The following is a 13,806-nucleotide window of genomic DNA, read 5'->3' on the forward strand; positions in this document are numbered from 1 at the left end:
CAGATCTTGCAGTTCTCCTTTCAGTCTGTTTTAAAGAAGTGGGACCGGGCAGAGCTACTCTGACCTCCAGCTGGAGCAAACACCTGCAGCCCCCCGGGACCACCCGCAGGAGGGGTGGCTGCCAGGGGTAAGCAAAGGGGACACATCCCTAGAAGGGGGACTTGTACATTGGTCCCCATCTCCTTGGGAAATCCCAGCTTGGTACCAGCCTCTGAGCCTTCCCAGAATTGAAGCAAGGCACCTTTATTGACTCTTAAACAGTGACAAAGCCACACGTGTGCTGGTTTCTAAGGGCACAGATGACACAGACAAGTGCCCCACCTCTCCCAGGTGTTAGAGCCAGCATAAGGGCTACAAACCAGCTGTGCACAAGATCTGCCACCAAATCTGATGGGAGCAGGAGCCCTGAGCATGTTGGTGGGTGAGGACACCCCTCTGGGCACTGCTCATACCCCCTCCACCTGCGACTGCCCAGAAAGGATCCCTTTGTGGTGCTGGGCTGAGCTGTCCCCAGCAGGAGCTGCGCTGGGTCAGAGCTCTGTTAGAGGCAGGACGTGCCCCAGGGGCAAACTGCAGCCATCTGCTGGCTCTGCATTTGCACCTGACCCGAGGCCAGCTGCATCTCTTAAGAAAAAGGAGAAGAAAACACTTTTTGGGTTGGTTCTCAAAGATTTTACTTGCCTAAACTCCCAGCTTAGGTGGCGGCGATCAGAACAGCCCTTCCTCGGCTGCCAGGGTCAGCAGAATGGCCTTGCAGGTGTTCTCAAAGAGGGCAGCTCTGTTCTGGGCCTCCCCCTTCTTCACCCAGTGCCGGTATGTGCGGAAGGCGCAGGCGTCGATCAGCTTGCGCACCGGCTTCAGCGCGTAGGGGTCCCGCACCACCAGCTCCCGCGTCACCGCCTTCACCAGCCGGTACTGGTAGTAGATCCGCACCGAGGCCAGGACGGTCAGGCAGATCACCTGCAGCACGGGGGGACAGGCTGGATCAGCCCCAACCTGTCCCTGTCCATCTGCAGCCTGGCTGCTGGCACAGGTGTTTACCCTGTCTGAGGGGTACAGGCTTTTCCAAGCACGACCTTAACGTCAAAGCTGCAGGTCAGTCCTAAATGTGTCACCTGCTGTCACCTGGGGTGCCTCTGGGCTTCCCTAAGGGCTGGCTATAGGGGAAGGAAAAGATGCCTCTGTTTTATCAACTTCTGCAGCACTTGATGCACCCATGTGAAGTTGGGCTCATCCAGTTCCCCTTAGAAGTGATTTTTATAATGATTCATGGGCGAGGCAGGCTCTCGCCTTTTCTTATTTAATCCTCCTGTGGAAGAGCCCTTAGGAAGTACCAAGTAAGCAAAACTGTGCTTGGAGAAGGGTCTCCCCTGGGCTGCCACATCCCACCAAAGCCCAGATCCATCAGCCTCCTCGAACTCCCAGTTTCTCCCAGCTCAGCTGGGAAAGCCATCCCCCTGCTGAGCTCCTGCAGCTCCCGTGCTCAAGGCTGGGGCACCAAGACACCCCCACACCCAGCCTCACCTTGAACTTCCGGAAGGGGCTGAAGTGCCGAACCTCCTCCACGTCGTACTGCTGGAAGAAGGGGTGGGCCAGCGCCTCGCTGGCCGTGTACCGCTGCCGTGGGTCCACCACCAGGAACCGGGAGATCTGCAGGAAGCCACCACATCAACCCAGGCTTGTCTGCAAAACCCTCCCACAAAGCTGTTCCCACCCCCGAGTGCCTACCAGGTCCTTGACGGTGTCGGAGCGGTCGTCCCACTCCGGGGAGCTGAACTGGTAATCCCCGTTCATGATCATCCGCAGCATCAGCATCTGCTTGCGGTGCCAGAAGGGCGGTGAGCCGGCCAGCAAGGTGTACATGATCACCCCAGTGCTCCACCTGTGGGCAGCCCAGCAGAACCCTCCAGCCCTGGGAGACACCCCAAGGACACCCAGCAGGATCCATGCCCCGCAGGTGGCTCAGGGCATCCCCCCCCAACTGGGACATGCTGGGCTTTGCCAGCCCTGGGAAGCTGGGACACGGCCCTGCGTGGTGTGCTGAGGGAGGCTGAGCTCACTGCTGGGGCTCGTTAGCCCTGAGGGGTGATAAGGAGCAGGGGCTGCCCCACTGCTGGGGAGGAGCTGCTGTGGAGTTGCTCCCCTGGGTGCTGCAGGAGGAAGCTGTGAGTTGGCAATATTTGCTTTTCTTGGGGATTTTTAAGGGAGGGAGAGGATGTGGGAGGGTGGGATGTGGTGGAACCAGCAAGGCTAGATGCTCTGGGGCTGTCTTGGCTCAGACTGTGCTGTGCAGTGTCCTAGCGTGGGGTTTACTTGGAAGTATTTAAACTGAAAAGGGGCTGAAACGCCCCTGTGTGTCTTCAGTGGTTCATTAGAGTTCTGACAGCTGCAAAACTGAGCCTGAAGCCAACAGAGATTGTGGCAAAGTCACCACAGGGCTCAGGCTGGACTCTGAAGGGCTTTCCTGAGCTGGCTGCTCTCTCAGGGAATGCCTTGGCCTCATGCCTTGCTATGTGCTGTGCTGAAAAGCCCTGTGTCTTGGAGCCCAGCCCCTGAGTTGATTTTTTTATGAGCCCCAGGCTGCTTCTCCCTCAGCTCTGTGCCACATGCCCCTGGTTGCTGGGACAACCCCCTCACGGCTCCAAGGGGCATTTTCTGGTGCATCATTTAGTTCTTTCCAAATGCTCCAACTGACTCCCATCCACACCGCTCTCGCTGTGCCTCAAACCACGTGTGTTTTGGGAGCAGCCTAAGGGGTGAGGTGGGAAGGCAAGAGTCTCACTCACATATCGACCTCCTTCCCGTAGCCTTGGTGCTCATCATCCATGGAGCACTGGAGGATCTCGGGGGCCAGGTAGCCAGGGGTGCCACAGATCTCTGCAAAGACAGGGCAGAGCATCCCCTCAGCCACCTGGGAGGGTTTGTGCCACCCCCCCACCTCTGGGCAGTTGTCAAGGGGGTTATGGATCCCAGGTAGGATCTTTGCAGCCATGGTTCTCACAGGGAGTGACTGCAACTTGTGTGCATCTCACTGGTGACTTGGTGGGTTATAACAGCTAAAACATGAGCAAAGAGAGGGATGAGGATGCTGGTGTGGGGGTCGCTCTTTGCTGGATGTGTGGGTTTTTGCAGTGCAGGATTTGGGAAAAAACTGTTAATGTTGGGCAATAAATGAATGGGGTGATGAGGACCAACTGGAGGAAATAAGATGTGGAAAGGATGATTTTCCTAATGGCCAGTAACTCCTTCCTGGCAAGGAGTGGGGTGTGGAGGTTGTGCTGCAAGGCAGAGCTGGCCTGGTCTGTGAGCTGGAGGGCAGCCCCAGGCCAAGAGGCACCAACCTGCACCAGCAGCGAGACTGACCCCAAGGAGACACGGGGGCCAGAGGCTCCACCAACTCGCCCTGGGCACTGCAGCCCCCAGGTGGCCACGGGCCATTGCCCCTGCCTCCCCCTCCTCCTACCTTTGAGCATCTCGTTCTCACGCAGCTGGCAGGAGAACCCGAAGTCTGTCAGCTTGATGTTCATGTTGTCATCCAGGAGGATGTTCTCCGGCTTCAGGTCCCGGTGGACGATGTTGATGGAGTGGAGGTACTGGATCACTTCCAGCAGCGCCCGCATGATCTTCCTGGGGATGAGACAGCACCTCCCCTAGCCCGAGTGCCCACCAGCACTTGCTGGCTGCAAGGCCATCTTTTGAACCCATGCTCTACTTTTGCACCACGATTTTGAACCACCTGCATCCAGCCTTACCTAGTTTCCTTCTCGCTCAAGGTGACTTTCTCGGTGAGGTAGTCGAAGAGCTCCCCTCTCTTCATCCTGCAAGTGGGAGGGAAAAGAGGCAGGCAGGGTTTGAGCTGCAGCAGCAAACGCACCCCCAGAGCCAGGATGGCCTGGGGGTCTCTGCCCCTGAACAGCCCCAAGGCACCCACTGCACAAAACGACCAGCCAGCTTGTTAATAAAAGGGCAAGAAAGTCTCTATCTGGCTGCAAGACAAGAGAAGGAAAAGGTGTCCCTGGAGAGGGTGGCGTTTGGATGGGACAGGATTGGGGCTCTTGTGGTGCCATCCCCCTCTGCTGCCATCCTTTGTGCTGCCCCAGTGACAGGAGTTGTGGTGTCACACCCTGGTCCCACTGGGCATATAAATAACCCCTGGGGATGCATGACAGCTCCTACCAAAGGTTACAGGGAAACCTGAGCAGCACGGAGCTGCTGCGGGGGAAAGGCTGCAAGGAGCTGCCTCAGCAATCAAGGCTCGTTTCTGCCTTGAACAAGAGCTGCTTGTCTCCCCGCTGTGCCCCGTTTGGACTGTAAAAACCTGGGGGAGTGTTGGCTGGGGGCTGGCTGCAGAGTGGGGATGGGCACACTGGTACTTACAGGTCAAACACCAAGAAGAAGAAGGTGCTGGATTCATAGCTGTCCTTCAGCTGGACTGCAATAAAACATGGGGGCTGTGAGCACAGAGTAGAGTGTGTTCTGTCCATTAATTAGATCAGCAATTTTTAGTCCATTAAATTAACAAGGAGCTGATCTTCATTAGTATTTTGGCTGGGAGATAGCCTAGGCAGTGTGGGTACCACTGGGCATGTGTGTGGAGGTAAAGCAAAGGATGCTCTGAGCAGGTGCCCTGTATCACGTTGGGATCATCGGGACCCTCCAGGGATTTCACCCCAAAACCCCTTCCTGGGGACACCCCAAAGAATCAAAGGAGCAGAAAACTCCCTTGCCCTGACTTACTGACGTTGGGGTGGCCCGAGACTTTCCGGAGAATGTCGATCTCCTTGGCGGTGGCTTCTCGCAGCTCCTGCACCTCCCGGGGGGAGATGTTTCCCGCCGTGATGTCGATGATCTTCACGGCGTATTCCTGCCGGGTGGCCTTGTGGATGCAGCGACGGACGACGCTGCTCACCCCCCTGCCAGGGAAACACACACAGGATGGGGGCTTCCGTCCCTCCCCCCAGCCCAGCTTCACAGCCTTCACCAGCACCTGGGCCTGTTGGAATCTTCATGTAACAGTGAGTTTTGTGTTAACCTTCTCGTGATGGGACAGAAGATTTTGAGCTGATGGGAAGTGCTGCTTTGAGCTACTTTTAACCCCGTGCTGTTATGGGCCCTGTTCATATCCGATTCCCAGGGGATGCTGCTTCCTTTTGGCTACTGGAGTAGGTGAAACCACAGTTTGCAAAAAAAAAAAAAGAGGCTTTACCTGCCCAAAACCTCCTTCGGCTCATATTTTTCATAAAACTCCTTGGATGAGTTCCAGTCTGGTAGGTCTTCTTCCTTGGTCATCTCTGGCTCCTGCCTGGTGGCACTTCGGGCTCCTCTGCTGCTGGAAAGGGGCTGCAAGGAGAAAAGAGCAGTGAAGGGTGCAGGCTGCACCCAGGGCAGCAGCAGGGACCTGCCCTGTCCTGATCCCCACGGGAAAAGATCGAGCTGGAGAGAAGGGAGGAGGATAATCCTGGATCACAAACCAAAGGGAATATTTCACTGATTGGAAAAGCAAAGCAAAGCCCTCAGGATGCTGCAGAGATCCCACTGGATCCCCTGTAGCCTGGCTGGGGCCAAGGCTCTGGGAATCACTCAAAAGTTCATCTCATCCCGCAGAACACCCACACCCAGCTGGCAGTGCATCATCCTCCAGCTCCCCCCACGTGCTGAGGGCCCTGCCATGCTTCCCCTGGTTCCTTCCCCCTGGGAAAGCAATTTAACTCCATTTCTTTGACTGTCCCACCCAGGATGGTGCAGGGAGAGCACAGGGAGAGAGCTGGTGGGGAGGCAGTGCCTGGGTGCAAAGTGGTGAAGCACAGCAGGTCCAAAGGTCCCCAGCAGCAGCTGCAGCCTCCAGAAATGTCACTCCATGCTGGCACCCCCCAAAAAGGCCCCAAAAAGCCCAGAAATCTGCCTTTTTTAAATTATTATTTATTTCCCTGATGATTTTTAGGACAACAAAGTTGTCTGGAAAGGTTTGGCTGAGAAAAAGGAGGAAAAAATGGTGCTTACAAGTAGAGGGGGAAAAGGACTAAAGAGGGAAAAGAGGTGGCAAGGGTGGGCGAAGCAGTATGGGGGGCTTGGAGGGTCAGGGTGGCTGGGGACAGGCAGTGCTGTGGGGTCAGCTGGGGCCGAGCCAGCCTGAGGGCAGCAGCTGAGTGAGCTTCCTCAGCCGCAGGCACCAGCTGCCAGCAGCCTCCTCAACCCTGAGAGGCTTTTGTGCCATCTCTTTTCTCCTTCTCATTGCTTGGTTGGTTGGTTGGGGTTTTTTTTTTGTATATGCTGCCATTGCTGGAGCAGGAGCAGCATGACAATATGCTGAGCTCTGGGATAGAGGGGGGAAAAATAATCGGTATTCCTGATCCCTGATTTTCACCAGCGTCTCCCTTTACGCCTGGGGAACTGGCTGTTCTGTGCCTGGCATTCCTGAAATCTTGATTGTCCAGGTTCAGCTGCTCCACAGACACACACAGACCAAGCAGCTAGTATGGGAAGCTGCTCTGAGAAGCCTGGGCAGCAAAACTGTCACTGGGGTAGCAGTTTGTTGCTGGGGGAGGGGCAGTAGGTGGGCAGGAGAGCCCAAACACTGCAGGTTTTCCTTTGCCTTGCTCTCCAAGGTGGCACTAACTCCAGCAGGACACTGCCAGGCAGGTTTGCAGCTCAGACTGTGTTTAAATCTTGTTATCAGTGTGTATCTGTCCTGACCTAGTTAGGAGTGTTGCTGCTGTGGGGTTGGTGTCTTGTCTGCTGCGGGGAGGGATGGCTAACAGGGCTGGAGCATTCCTGAGCAGCCAGGAGTGTGGGTTAAGTGACCAAGTTTCAGCTGTTGGAAATATTGTCAGCAATGGTGAACCAAGGCAGGGCTGAAATTATAAAGGAGAGGCAGCATCAAGGGGTAGGGAAAAGAAAATACCTCCAAGGTGGGAGGCAACCAACAGCTTTAATTTTTTTTTAAGCTGAAAATCAAAGTCCTGGGGGTTGTTGCTGAAGGGCTGGAGCACAGGGGAGCGTCCAGAGAGCTGCTGGGGTCTGTGCTGCCTCCTCCCGGGAGGAGGAAGCCCAGGAATCGGTTTTAAAAATCCTGATCGTATGGAAACGGTTCAGAGCACGAACAGGAGACCCCGCAGCTCGCGCTGCCGGAGCTCCGGGGGTGGCGGGGCAGGGCAGGGGGTGCGGGGCAGGGCAGGGGGTGGCGGGGCAGGGCAGGGGGTGGCGGAGCAGGGCAGGGGGTGGCGGAGCAGGGCAGGGGGTGGCGGAGCAGGGCAGGGGGTGCGGGGCAGGGCAGGGGGTGCGGAGCAGGGGTGGCGGGGCAGGGCAGGGGTGCGGGGCAGGGGGTGGCGGGGCAGGGCAGGGGTGCGGGGCAGGGCAGGGGGTGCGGGGCAGGGCCGCGTCCTGCGGCGGCGGAGCCGGCGCTGCTGCCAGACCGGGCCGTGGATGTTTCCTGTGGCGAATGTTCGCTTAACGTGCAGATCGTTATTGCGGTAAATATGGGAGGTGAAGCTCGAGTCAGATCTAGGGCCAGCGCAGCAGTGTCCCCCCCCCGCCCGGCCCCCCTCAAAGCCCTCCCAGCAAGGAGACACTTGTTCCGCGAGCGAGGAGAAAATAATGCTGCAGATCGTACCGAAAGCAGGCGTTCCGGGGCAGCTCCGACCCCACGGGCTCCCCGGCCCCTTCCCGCGCCGCCGCTCTCACCTCGCTGCGGGTCTGTCCCGCGGGCCCGGGGCCGAAGCGCAGCGGCCGGGAGGGCCCGGGAGCCGCGGAGCCGCCGCTGCTCAGCGCTGCCGGCCGCCCCCGAGCCAAAAATAAAGCGCGACGCGACTTGGCGGCGGCGGGCGGCGGGCGGCCATGGCGCTGCGGGGCGCTGCGGGGCGGGAGGAGGCGCGGGCAGCTCCTCGGCGGCCCCGCCGCGCTGAACCCTCCCCCGCGCGGGCCGGGCCCGCTCGGTCGCCGGTTGGGTTCGTTTCCGAGCCCCCCCGTGAGGGCGGGGCCCGGGGCTGAGCCCGCACCCGCCTCCCGCACCCGCCTCCCGCGGCCCCGGCGCTGCGGGCTGCGCTGCTTGGCGGGCCCCGAGGGCATCTCCCTGCCTGCCGGGTGTTTTAGGGGTCCCGCTGCAGCTCGGCGCCAGCACCAGGCATTTCTGGCCCAAACCGGTTTTATTTCTTCCCCCCCCCCGGACGGTGACAAACCTGGGAACTGAGATGTGAGCTCGGGCAGCAGAGGAAAAGCTGCTCGTGTCCCCAGGGGACGTAGTTGTGTCCTTGTCCCCCTGTTACCTTGTGAGGTAACCCATTTTAACACTGATTTTATCTTTTCCTCACCAGAAACTGCAGAACAGAGATGAAGGCTTTTAGGAATTTAAAAAATGGAGATTTCCTTTTCTTCATGTGCAGTGGCACCTTTGTCACTGGAGCCAGGTGTGAAGAGGCCACACCACCCACAGTCACCCCCTTCCTGACAGTCCCAGCCTCCCACCTCAAGCTGGAAGAACCTACAACCTCAGCTTGTGTTACTGGGAACTGCAAGGCTGAGGTGAGACTGCATCATCTTGGAAGTGCCCAGCTGCTTGGTAGTGCTCAGGTCTGCCCAGGTAATGGCCCACCAGAGATCCTCTCTGGGCAGAGGGAAGGTATTTCTCAGAATCTCTTGAAGCTGAACACAGGACCTGTTTTCAGAAGGTCAACAGGATGCTCAGGGGAACCCAGACCTGCTGCACACAGAGTAGTGTGGGGTGAGACACAGCCTGCCTTGTCACTGCACGTTTTCATCAGCAGAACCTGCCTGTGGGGTTCAAGTGCTCAAGCAGATGCCTGGCCAGCCCAGCTAACCACTGAGCTACAGCAGTTCCTGAACTCCAGCAGCTCCAGCCCTCCAGGCACCATTCCTGGCAAGCACAGAAACCTGACACAAACCAGTTCTTGCCTGCTCACCCTTCAGACTCGACTCTGAAACCCACTCGAGCAAGGTACTTCTAGAGAGAGAAGTTTATTTAGACACCGTATCATTTACATCCAGCACAACAATCAGCAAACCAGTTAACCTAAATTAGCTCACTCTGCTTGGTTGTTCATTCTTCCATTTTGTGCTAAAGTAATTAATTTGCTGCTTTAAGTTGTATCACATCTGTAGCGGCGATGGCAGGAATCAAGCCACAAAGAGGATGATAGTGTGAACACATGAACTAACAAGATGTCTGATATCTTTAGACTTTATTACTGAAGCTTTTTTTCATTCACAGGTCAGTTCCTGTAAGGCTTCTTCAGCAACCTTCATCTGAAGGCTTAGGATAGACCTGAAAGGTAAGAGATTATCAGTTAATCACCATTAACTTTGGAATCCTTGCTGTAGAGCAGATGAGCCAGGGTGTTCTCTGTCCCCTCATCTGTCTGCAGGCTCCAGCAGCCCACCCCAACACCACCATTTGTCTGTGTCCTTGCCACGTCAGGGTTTGCCAGCTATGCAGAGCAGGCCCTTGCTACACTGCTTCTCCAGCCCTGCTGCCACCACTGTCCAGACTGCCAGCTCCAGTCCCTGCACCAGCACAAAAGGTTCAGGAACTCATCCTCACCACCCCACCACTTCCACCTACTGTACAGGACCAAAACAGGAAGCCAAACAGCAGTTTGCTTTAACTGGCTGCAGTGTGTATGGTCTAGATCAATTCCCATGCTTTACTGGGTGGGCACAGGACATTCCCAGAGTAGTTTTACTGATCAGCTCGTTTAGCAGTTGCCTGGTAGCACTGCCTACTTACCATTAGCAAACCTGCACTGCTTCAGCACCTCACTGAAGCCCTCGCACAGCTTGAGGTCAGTCTGGTTCTGTGCACACTCCAGGAACTGCTTCATTTCATACTGGCAAGGAGCAAACTGGGACTGCTGCTGCTGCTGGTAGGCAGGCTGGGCTGCCTGGGGCTCCTGGAATGGCAGACACCCTGATCAGCACCCTGGAAACAGCTCCAGCCTGTGAGGCTGCACCACCCCAGTACTGCTTGCTGTGTGTTTCTCCCCTGCCTTTTCGTCAAAATGTTGTGTTGCTTTTTAAATGGAAAGCAAATAATGGGCTGAAGAACAAACCAGTTCCAAGCAGGGACATGGCATGTTCTGAACAGTTTTGTGAGTGACACCTGGGTAACTCTGGATTGCATTACATTAATATTTTAGCAGCACAACAAGGCCTTGCAATGTATCTTACTGTCATCAGGCCTGGGACACTGAAGTTCTGTCTGATCAGAGGAGTACAGCAGTATAAGCCACCACTAATTCCCTACCACAAGCACCTATCACCCATGAACTACTTTTAAGACGCTCATGGTGACTGCAGTGGTTGCCCTGGAGAGTCACTAAAGTTACCTCAGTTTCCCCAGTCATGGTTTGTGTGATCTTTGTCTACAGCAATGACACCAGCCTGTACAGAACTGATGCTACAAATACAAATTAAGCCTCGTTAGCTGGTGTCCAGCTGTGCTTTCTCTTACCTGGTAAGTAATATCAGGCCTTGCAGCTTCAGAGCTGCTTCCTCCACCAAACCCTCCTGTAAGCGCATGGCCTATGGTGTGTCCCACAGCAGAGCCCACGGCAACCCCAGCAGCAGTGGTAGCCATCTGGGCCATCAGCCCCGGCTGCTTCGGTGCGGGAGCAGCCACAGCAGAGGCCGGGGCCGCCGCCGGGACCGGCGCCCGCGCGGCAGGAGCCGGAGCTGCAGCCCTGGCTGGCGGGGCCCGGCTGCAAGGACAGAAAGAGAAACCTCGTGTCGTCACTCCAGCCTCACAAGGCCCACGGGCCGCTGGGCTGCAGGGAACGAGCCCCTGCACCTCCTGCTTGCATCAGGAGGGACTCGCATCCTCATCCTGTGCAGGGATGGCAAGAGCTCCGTGTCCTGGTGAGTGATTTGTGCTCAGGGGCTCAGGTCTGGGCTGCTGCAGAGCCCGGCTGCAGCCAGGCCTGAGGGCTGGGCTGCCTCGCAGGAAAGGAGATAGAACCTAAAAAGGGCCGGGTGTTACCGGATGGCTTGGGTTGGAAGGGACCTTCAAGATCACCTAGATCCACCCCGTGCCCACCAGCAGCGCAGGCTGCACAAGCCCCATCCAGCCCGCCCTTCGGCGCTGCCGGCGCTGGGGCAGCCCGGGCCAGCGAGCAGCGCCTCAACGGTCGGCACGGGACGGGCAGGCCCCGCCGCCGGCGAGCGCTGGGAAGAGCCGCGGCAGCAAAGCGGCTCCCCCCGCTCCGCCAGCCGGGCCCGAGCACCGGGCCCGCCCCGGGGCTGGCGGAGAGGCCTCTGCCCGCTGCGGCCGGGAGGGGCGCGGGGGAGGGGAGGGAAGGGGCCCGGCGGCCCTCACCTGGCGGGGGGCGCCACGCGGGACGTGCGGCTGCGGCTGCCCCGGGGCATCGCGGCAGGAAGGCGGGTCCGGTGAGCGGAGACGGGCGGACGGAGCGGGCCGCGCTGAAGGTCACCGGGCGCCGCTCTGCGCATGCGCGGCTGCGGGCGGGGCGGGCGGCGCGGGGCGGGGCGGGGCACGCCCCCTAGCGGCTGAGGCGGGCACGGCGGGCGGGCGCTGTCCCGCACCCCAGGGCAGCGCTGTCCCGCACCCCAGGGCAGGGCTGTCCCGCACCCCAGGGCAGCGCTGTCCCGCACCCCAGGGCAGGGCTGTCCCGCACCCCCAGCAGGGCTGTCCCGCACCCCAGGGCTGTCCCGCACCCCAGGGCAGGGCTGTCCCGCACCTCCGGCAGGGCTGTCCCGCACCTCGGGGCTATCCCGCACCTCAGAGCAGCGCTGTCCCGCACCCCAGGGCTGTCCCGCACCCCAGGGCAGGGCTGTCCCGCACCTCGGGGCTGTCCCGCGCCCCCAGCAGGGCTGTCCCGCACCTCGGGGCTATCCCGCACCTCAGAGCAGCGCTGTCCCGCGCCCCAGGGCTGTCCCGCACCCCAGGGCAGGGCTGTCCCACACCCCAGCGCTGTCCCGCACCCCAGGGCTGTCCCGCAGCTCGGGCAGGGCTGTCCCGCACCCCAGGGGAGGAGGCTCCAGAAGCTCCCGGACCCGCGGGGTTTCGCCGCACAGGCGGCGGGGCTGTGCTGCCAGCCGCCCCGTGAGGAGGGCGGGGGGTGTCCTGCCCCCTCAGCTCCGGGGCGCGTGTTCTCTGAGGTCGCGCTTTTTCAGGAATGTATGTTTAAATTATTAATGTATCGATGCCTTCAATTAACGAATATACCACTTCATTAACTGATCAAAGCAGGGATACATCACGCCAGCTCTGCAGTTGTGGCGGCTCCAGCAAGGTCTGACCCCCCTCGGCTCCCCCGGGGGTGGAAGGGTCTGAGTCGGGTTGGAAGGCGCCTGCTTTTCCTGAAACAAGGCTGGGAAGTTTGGAGACAGGCGGTGAAAGATGGCTTGGAAAGGCAGGGATACAACAAAAATAGCAAATGGAAGAGAATACATAAAAGTCAGGCCTTGGGTAGTCGTGGTAGGAGACTTAGAGCTGTTACAATCGAGTGAACAGCACTGCACTGATGTTTTTAAACACAGGGACCAAACACGAATGGTTTTTGGAATCTGCTGTGAGTTCTGGATCTTAGCAGAGCTTTAGAAAAGAATGAATCATTTAGTAAGGAGAAAGGCACAAGTTATGTCCTGTAATTTGGAACATAATTAAAATGCAGCCACTGGGCTTTACTCCCCAAGTCCAGACGCACCAGAGGGAAAACTTCTGTGGAAATTGGATCCCTACTTGCTCAGTTAATAGTCTCCCCAGGGAAGTGGTGGATTCCCCCACAATGGACAGTTTGAAGTCTCAGCTTGTCAGGGTGCTGAGCCACCTCATTTAAATTATAGTAATACCTAGAAAGGTTGGACCACAGGATCCTTGAGGTCCTTTCCAACCTGGCATTCTATGACTCTGTGAATATAGCACAAAAACTTTGCATTTTTCGTGATCTAAAATCCACTGAAAATAATGGAGAGTCCAAAAAATTGCTTGTTCACAGTTTCTTCAGTTGTAGGGGAGGTTGCTACGTAAGACCAGTCATTTCAACGTTGTGTGTAGCTGTTACCTGGTAAAGGAAGCGTGAATATTGTGCGTGTGTGCAGCAGTTGTAGCCCAAAAGCAAAGCTTCGCTCAGAAAAGCAGTTGCTGTTAATGTAAAAATGATTAGGAGATAAATAGAAATTATATTTCGTATCCAGAGCAGCAGCACCCACTGAGAGCAGAAGGCACCACTGGCAGTGAGAGATTTTTCACTTGGTTTATAAACTAAAGTTCAAACAACTCCTTTCTTAATGGTTTTCTGAACTCTCTTGAATTTATAGTTCTTGAATGTATAGATGCAGAGGGCTTCCTTCTTGTTTCTGAAGTCCCTTCGCAGCTCCTTCTCTCTCTGAATTTGTTTTGTTTCGCAGAACAATGGAGGCGTGGGGGCCCCGGGCAGGATGAATGTTGCCATTGAGGGTTGTCCTGCCTGCCTTGGGAAAACTCCCAGAGCTCCCTTTTGTACCCACTGGCCCTTCCATCTGCTAATGCCCAGCAGTGTTGTGCGTGCAAGGAAGTGGGAAAGGGAAGGGAGAGCAAATAAGCCAGTGGCCATCCTCAAAATGAAGCCAGGGCAGTGGTTTTGGGGGTGTTCACATTGAGCAAAGCTCGGTTTCTATTCAGCTGCTAGATGACTTTGTGTTGCTAGACCAGAAGTATTAGCTCCTTCTTAAACTACAGCCAGGGAGGAATTGATGCTACTGTTGATAGAAGCCGGAGAAGTATGGAAGAAAGAAGATCCAGCCCTGATTTCTGTTGGTTGCATCCGTCGCATTCTGGCCAGCGCTGCTGACTCGCGG

At 57.3% G+C, this 13,806-nt stretch overlaps 2 protein-coding genes across 3 annotated transcripts; both read right to left on the minus strand.

Annotated features, from left to right (window-relative positions):
- Positions 1-649: 649 nt before the first annotated feature.
- On the minus strand, positions 650-7,940 carry PHKG1 (phosphorylase kinase catalytic subunit gamma 1). 2 transcript variants are annotated; one of them, XM_051635952.1, is made up of 10 exons: positions 7,681-7,940; positions 5,207-5,340; positions 4,738-4,913; positions 4,378-4,432; positions 3,753-3,818; positions 3,464-3,627; positions 2,787-2,877; positions 1,729-1,882; positions 1,525-1,650; positions 650-960 (listed from the first exon to the last, which is right to left on the minus strand). In XM_051635952.1, the coding sequence occupies exons 2-10, from the start codon at positions 5,287-5,289 to the stop codon at positions 709-711; spliced, it is 1,167 nt and encodes a 388-aa protein (XP_051491912.1). In that variant the 5' UTR covers positions 5,290-5,340; positions 7,681-7,940; the 3' UTR covers positions 650-708. The 2 variants fall into 2 exon arrangements, with proteins under 2 accessions (XP_051491912.1, XP_051491911.1); XM_051635951.1 differs by having other exon boundaries at positions 7,610-7,940.
- A 1,014-nt stretch (positions 7,941-8,954) lies between these two features.
- On the minus strand, positions 8,955-11,463 carry CHCHD2 (coiled-coil-helix-coiled-coil-helix domain containing 2). The gene is made up of 4 exons (XM_051635964.1): positions 11,324-11,463; positions 10,463-10,709; positions 9,740-9,902; positions 8,955-9,277 (listed from the first exon to the last, which is right to left on the minus strand). Exons 1-4 carry the CDS (start codon positions 11,455-11,457, stop codon positions 9,267-9,269), a joined length of 555 nt encoding a protein of 184 aa, XP_051491924.1. The 5' UTR covers positions 11,458-11,463; the 3' UTR covers positions 8,955-9,266.
- Positions 11,464-13,806: the final 2,343 nt, after the last annotated feature.

The sequence above is a fragment of the Apus apus genome, chromosome 18, assembly GCF_020740795.1.
Source record: "Apus apus isolate bApuApu2 chromosome 18, bApuApu2.pri.cur, whole genome shotgun sequence".
Lineage (NCBI taxonomy): Eukaryota > Metazoa > Chordata > Aves > Apodiformes > Apodidae > Apus > Apus apus.

What these genes read in the sequence shown, in the direction of transcription:
- PHKG1 (XM_051635952.1), bottom strand. Translation starts at nt 5,289, where the DNA reads ATGACCAAGGAAGAAGACCTACCAGACTGGAACTCATCCAAGGAGTTT. An exon ending in TACGGGAAGGAGGTCGATAT is followed by an intron (nt 1,883 to 2,786) that starts GTGAGTGAGACT and finishes GGCTGCCCACAG; the next exon opens with GTGGAGCACTGGGGTGATCA. An exon ending in CCGACACCGTCAAGGACCTG is followed by an intron (nt 1,651 to 1,728) that starts GTAGGCACTCGG and finishes GGCTTCCTGCAG; the next exon opens with ATCTCCCGGTTCCTGGTGGT.
- CHCHD2 (XM_051635964.1), bottom strand. Translation starts at nt 11,457, where the DNA reads ATGCGCAGAGCGGCGCCCGGTGACCTTCAGCGCGGCCCGCTCCGTCCG. An exon ending in CGCGTGGCGCCCCCCGCCAG is followed by an intron (nt 10,710 to 11,323) that starts GTGAGGGCCGCC and finishes CTGTCCTTGCAG; the next exon opens with CCGGGCCCCGCCAGCCAGGG. An exon ending in GGCCTGATATTACTTACCAG is followed by an intron (nt 9,903 to 10,462) that starts GTAAGAGAAAGC and finishes CTGCCATTCCAG; the next exon opens with GAGCCCCAGGCAGCCCAGCC.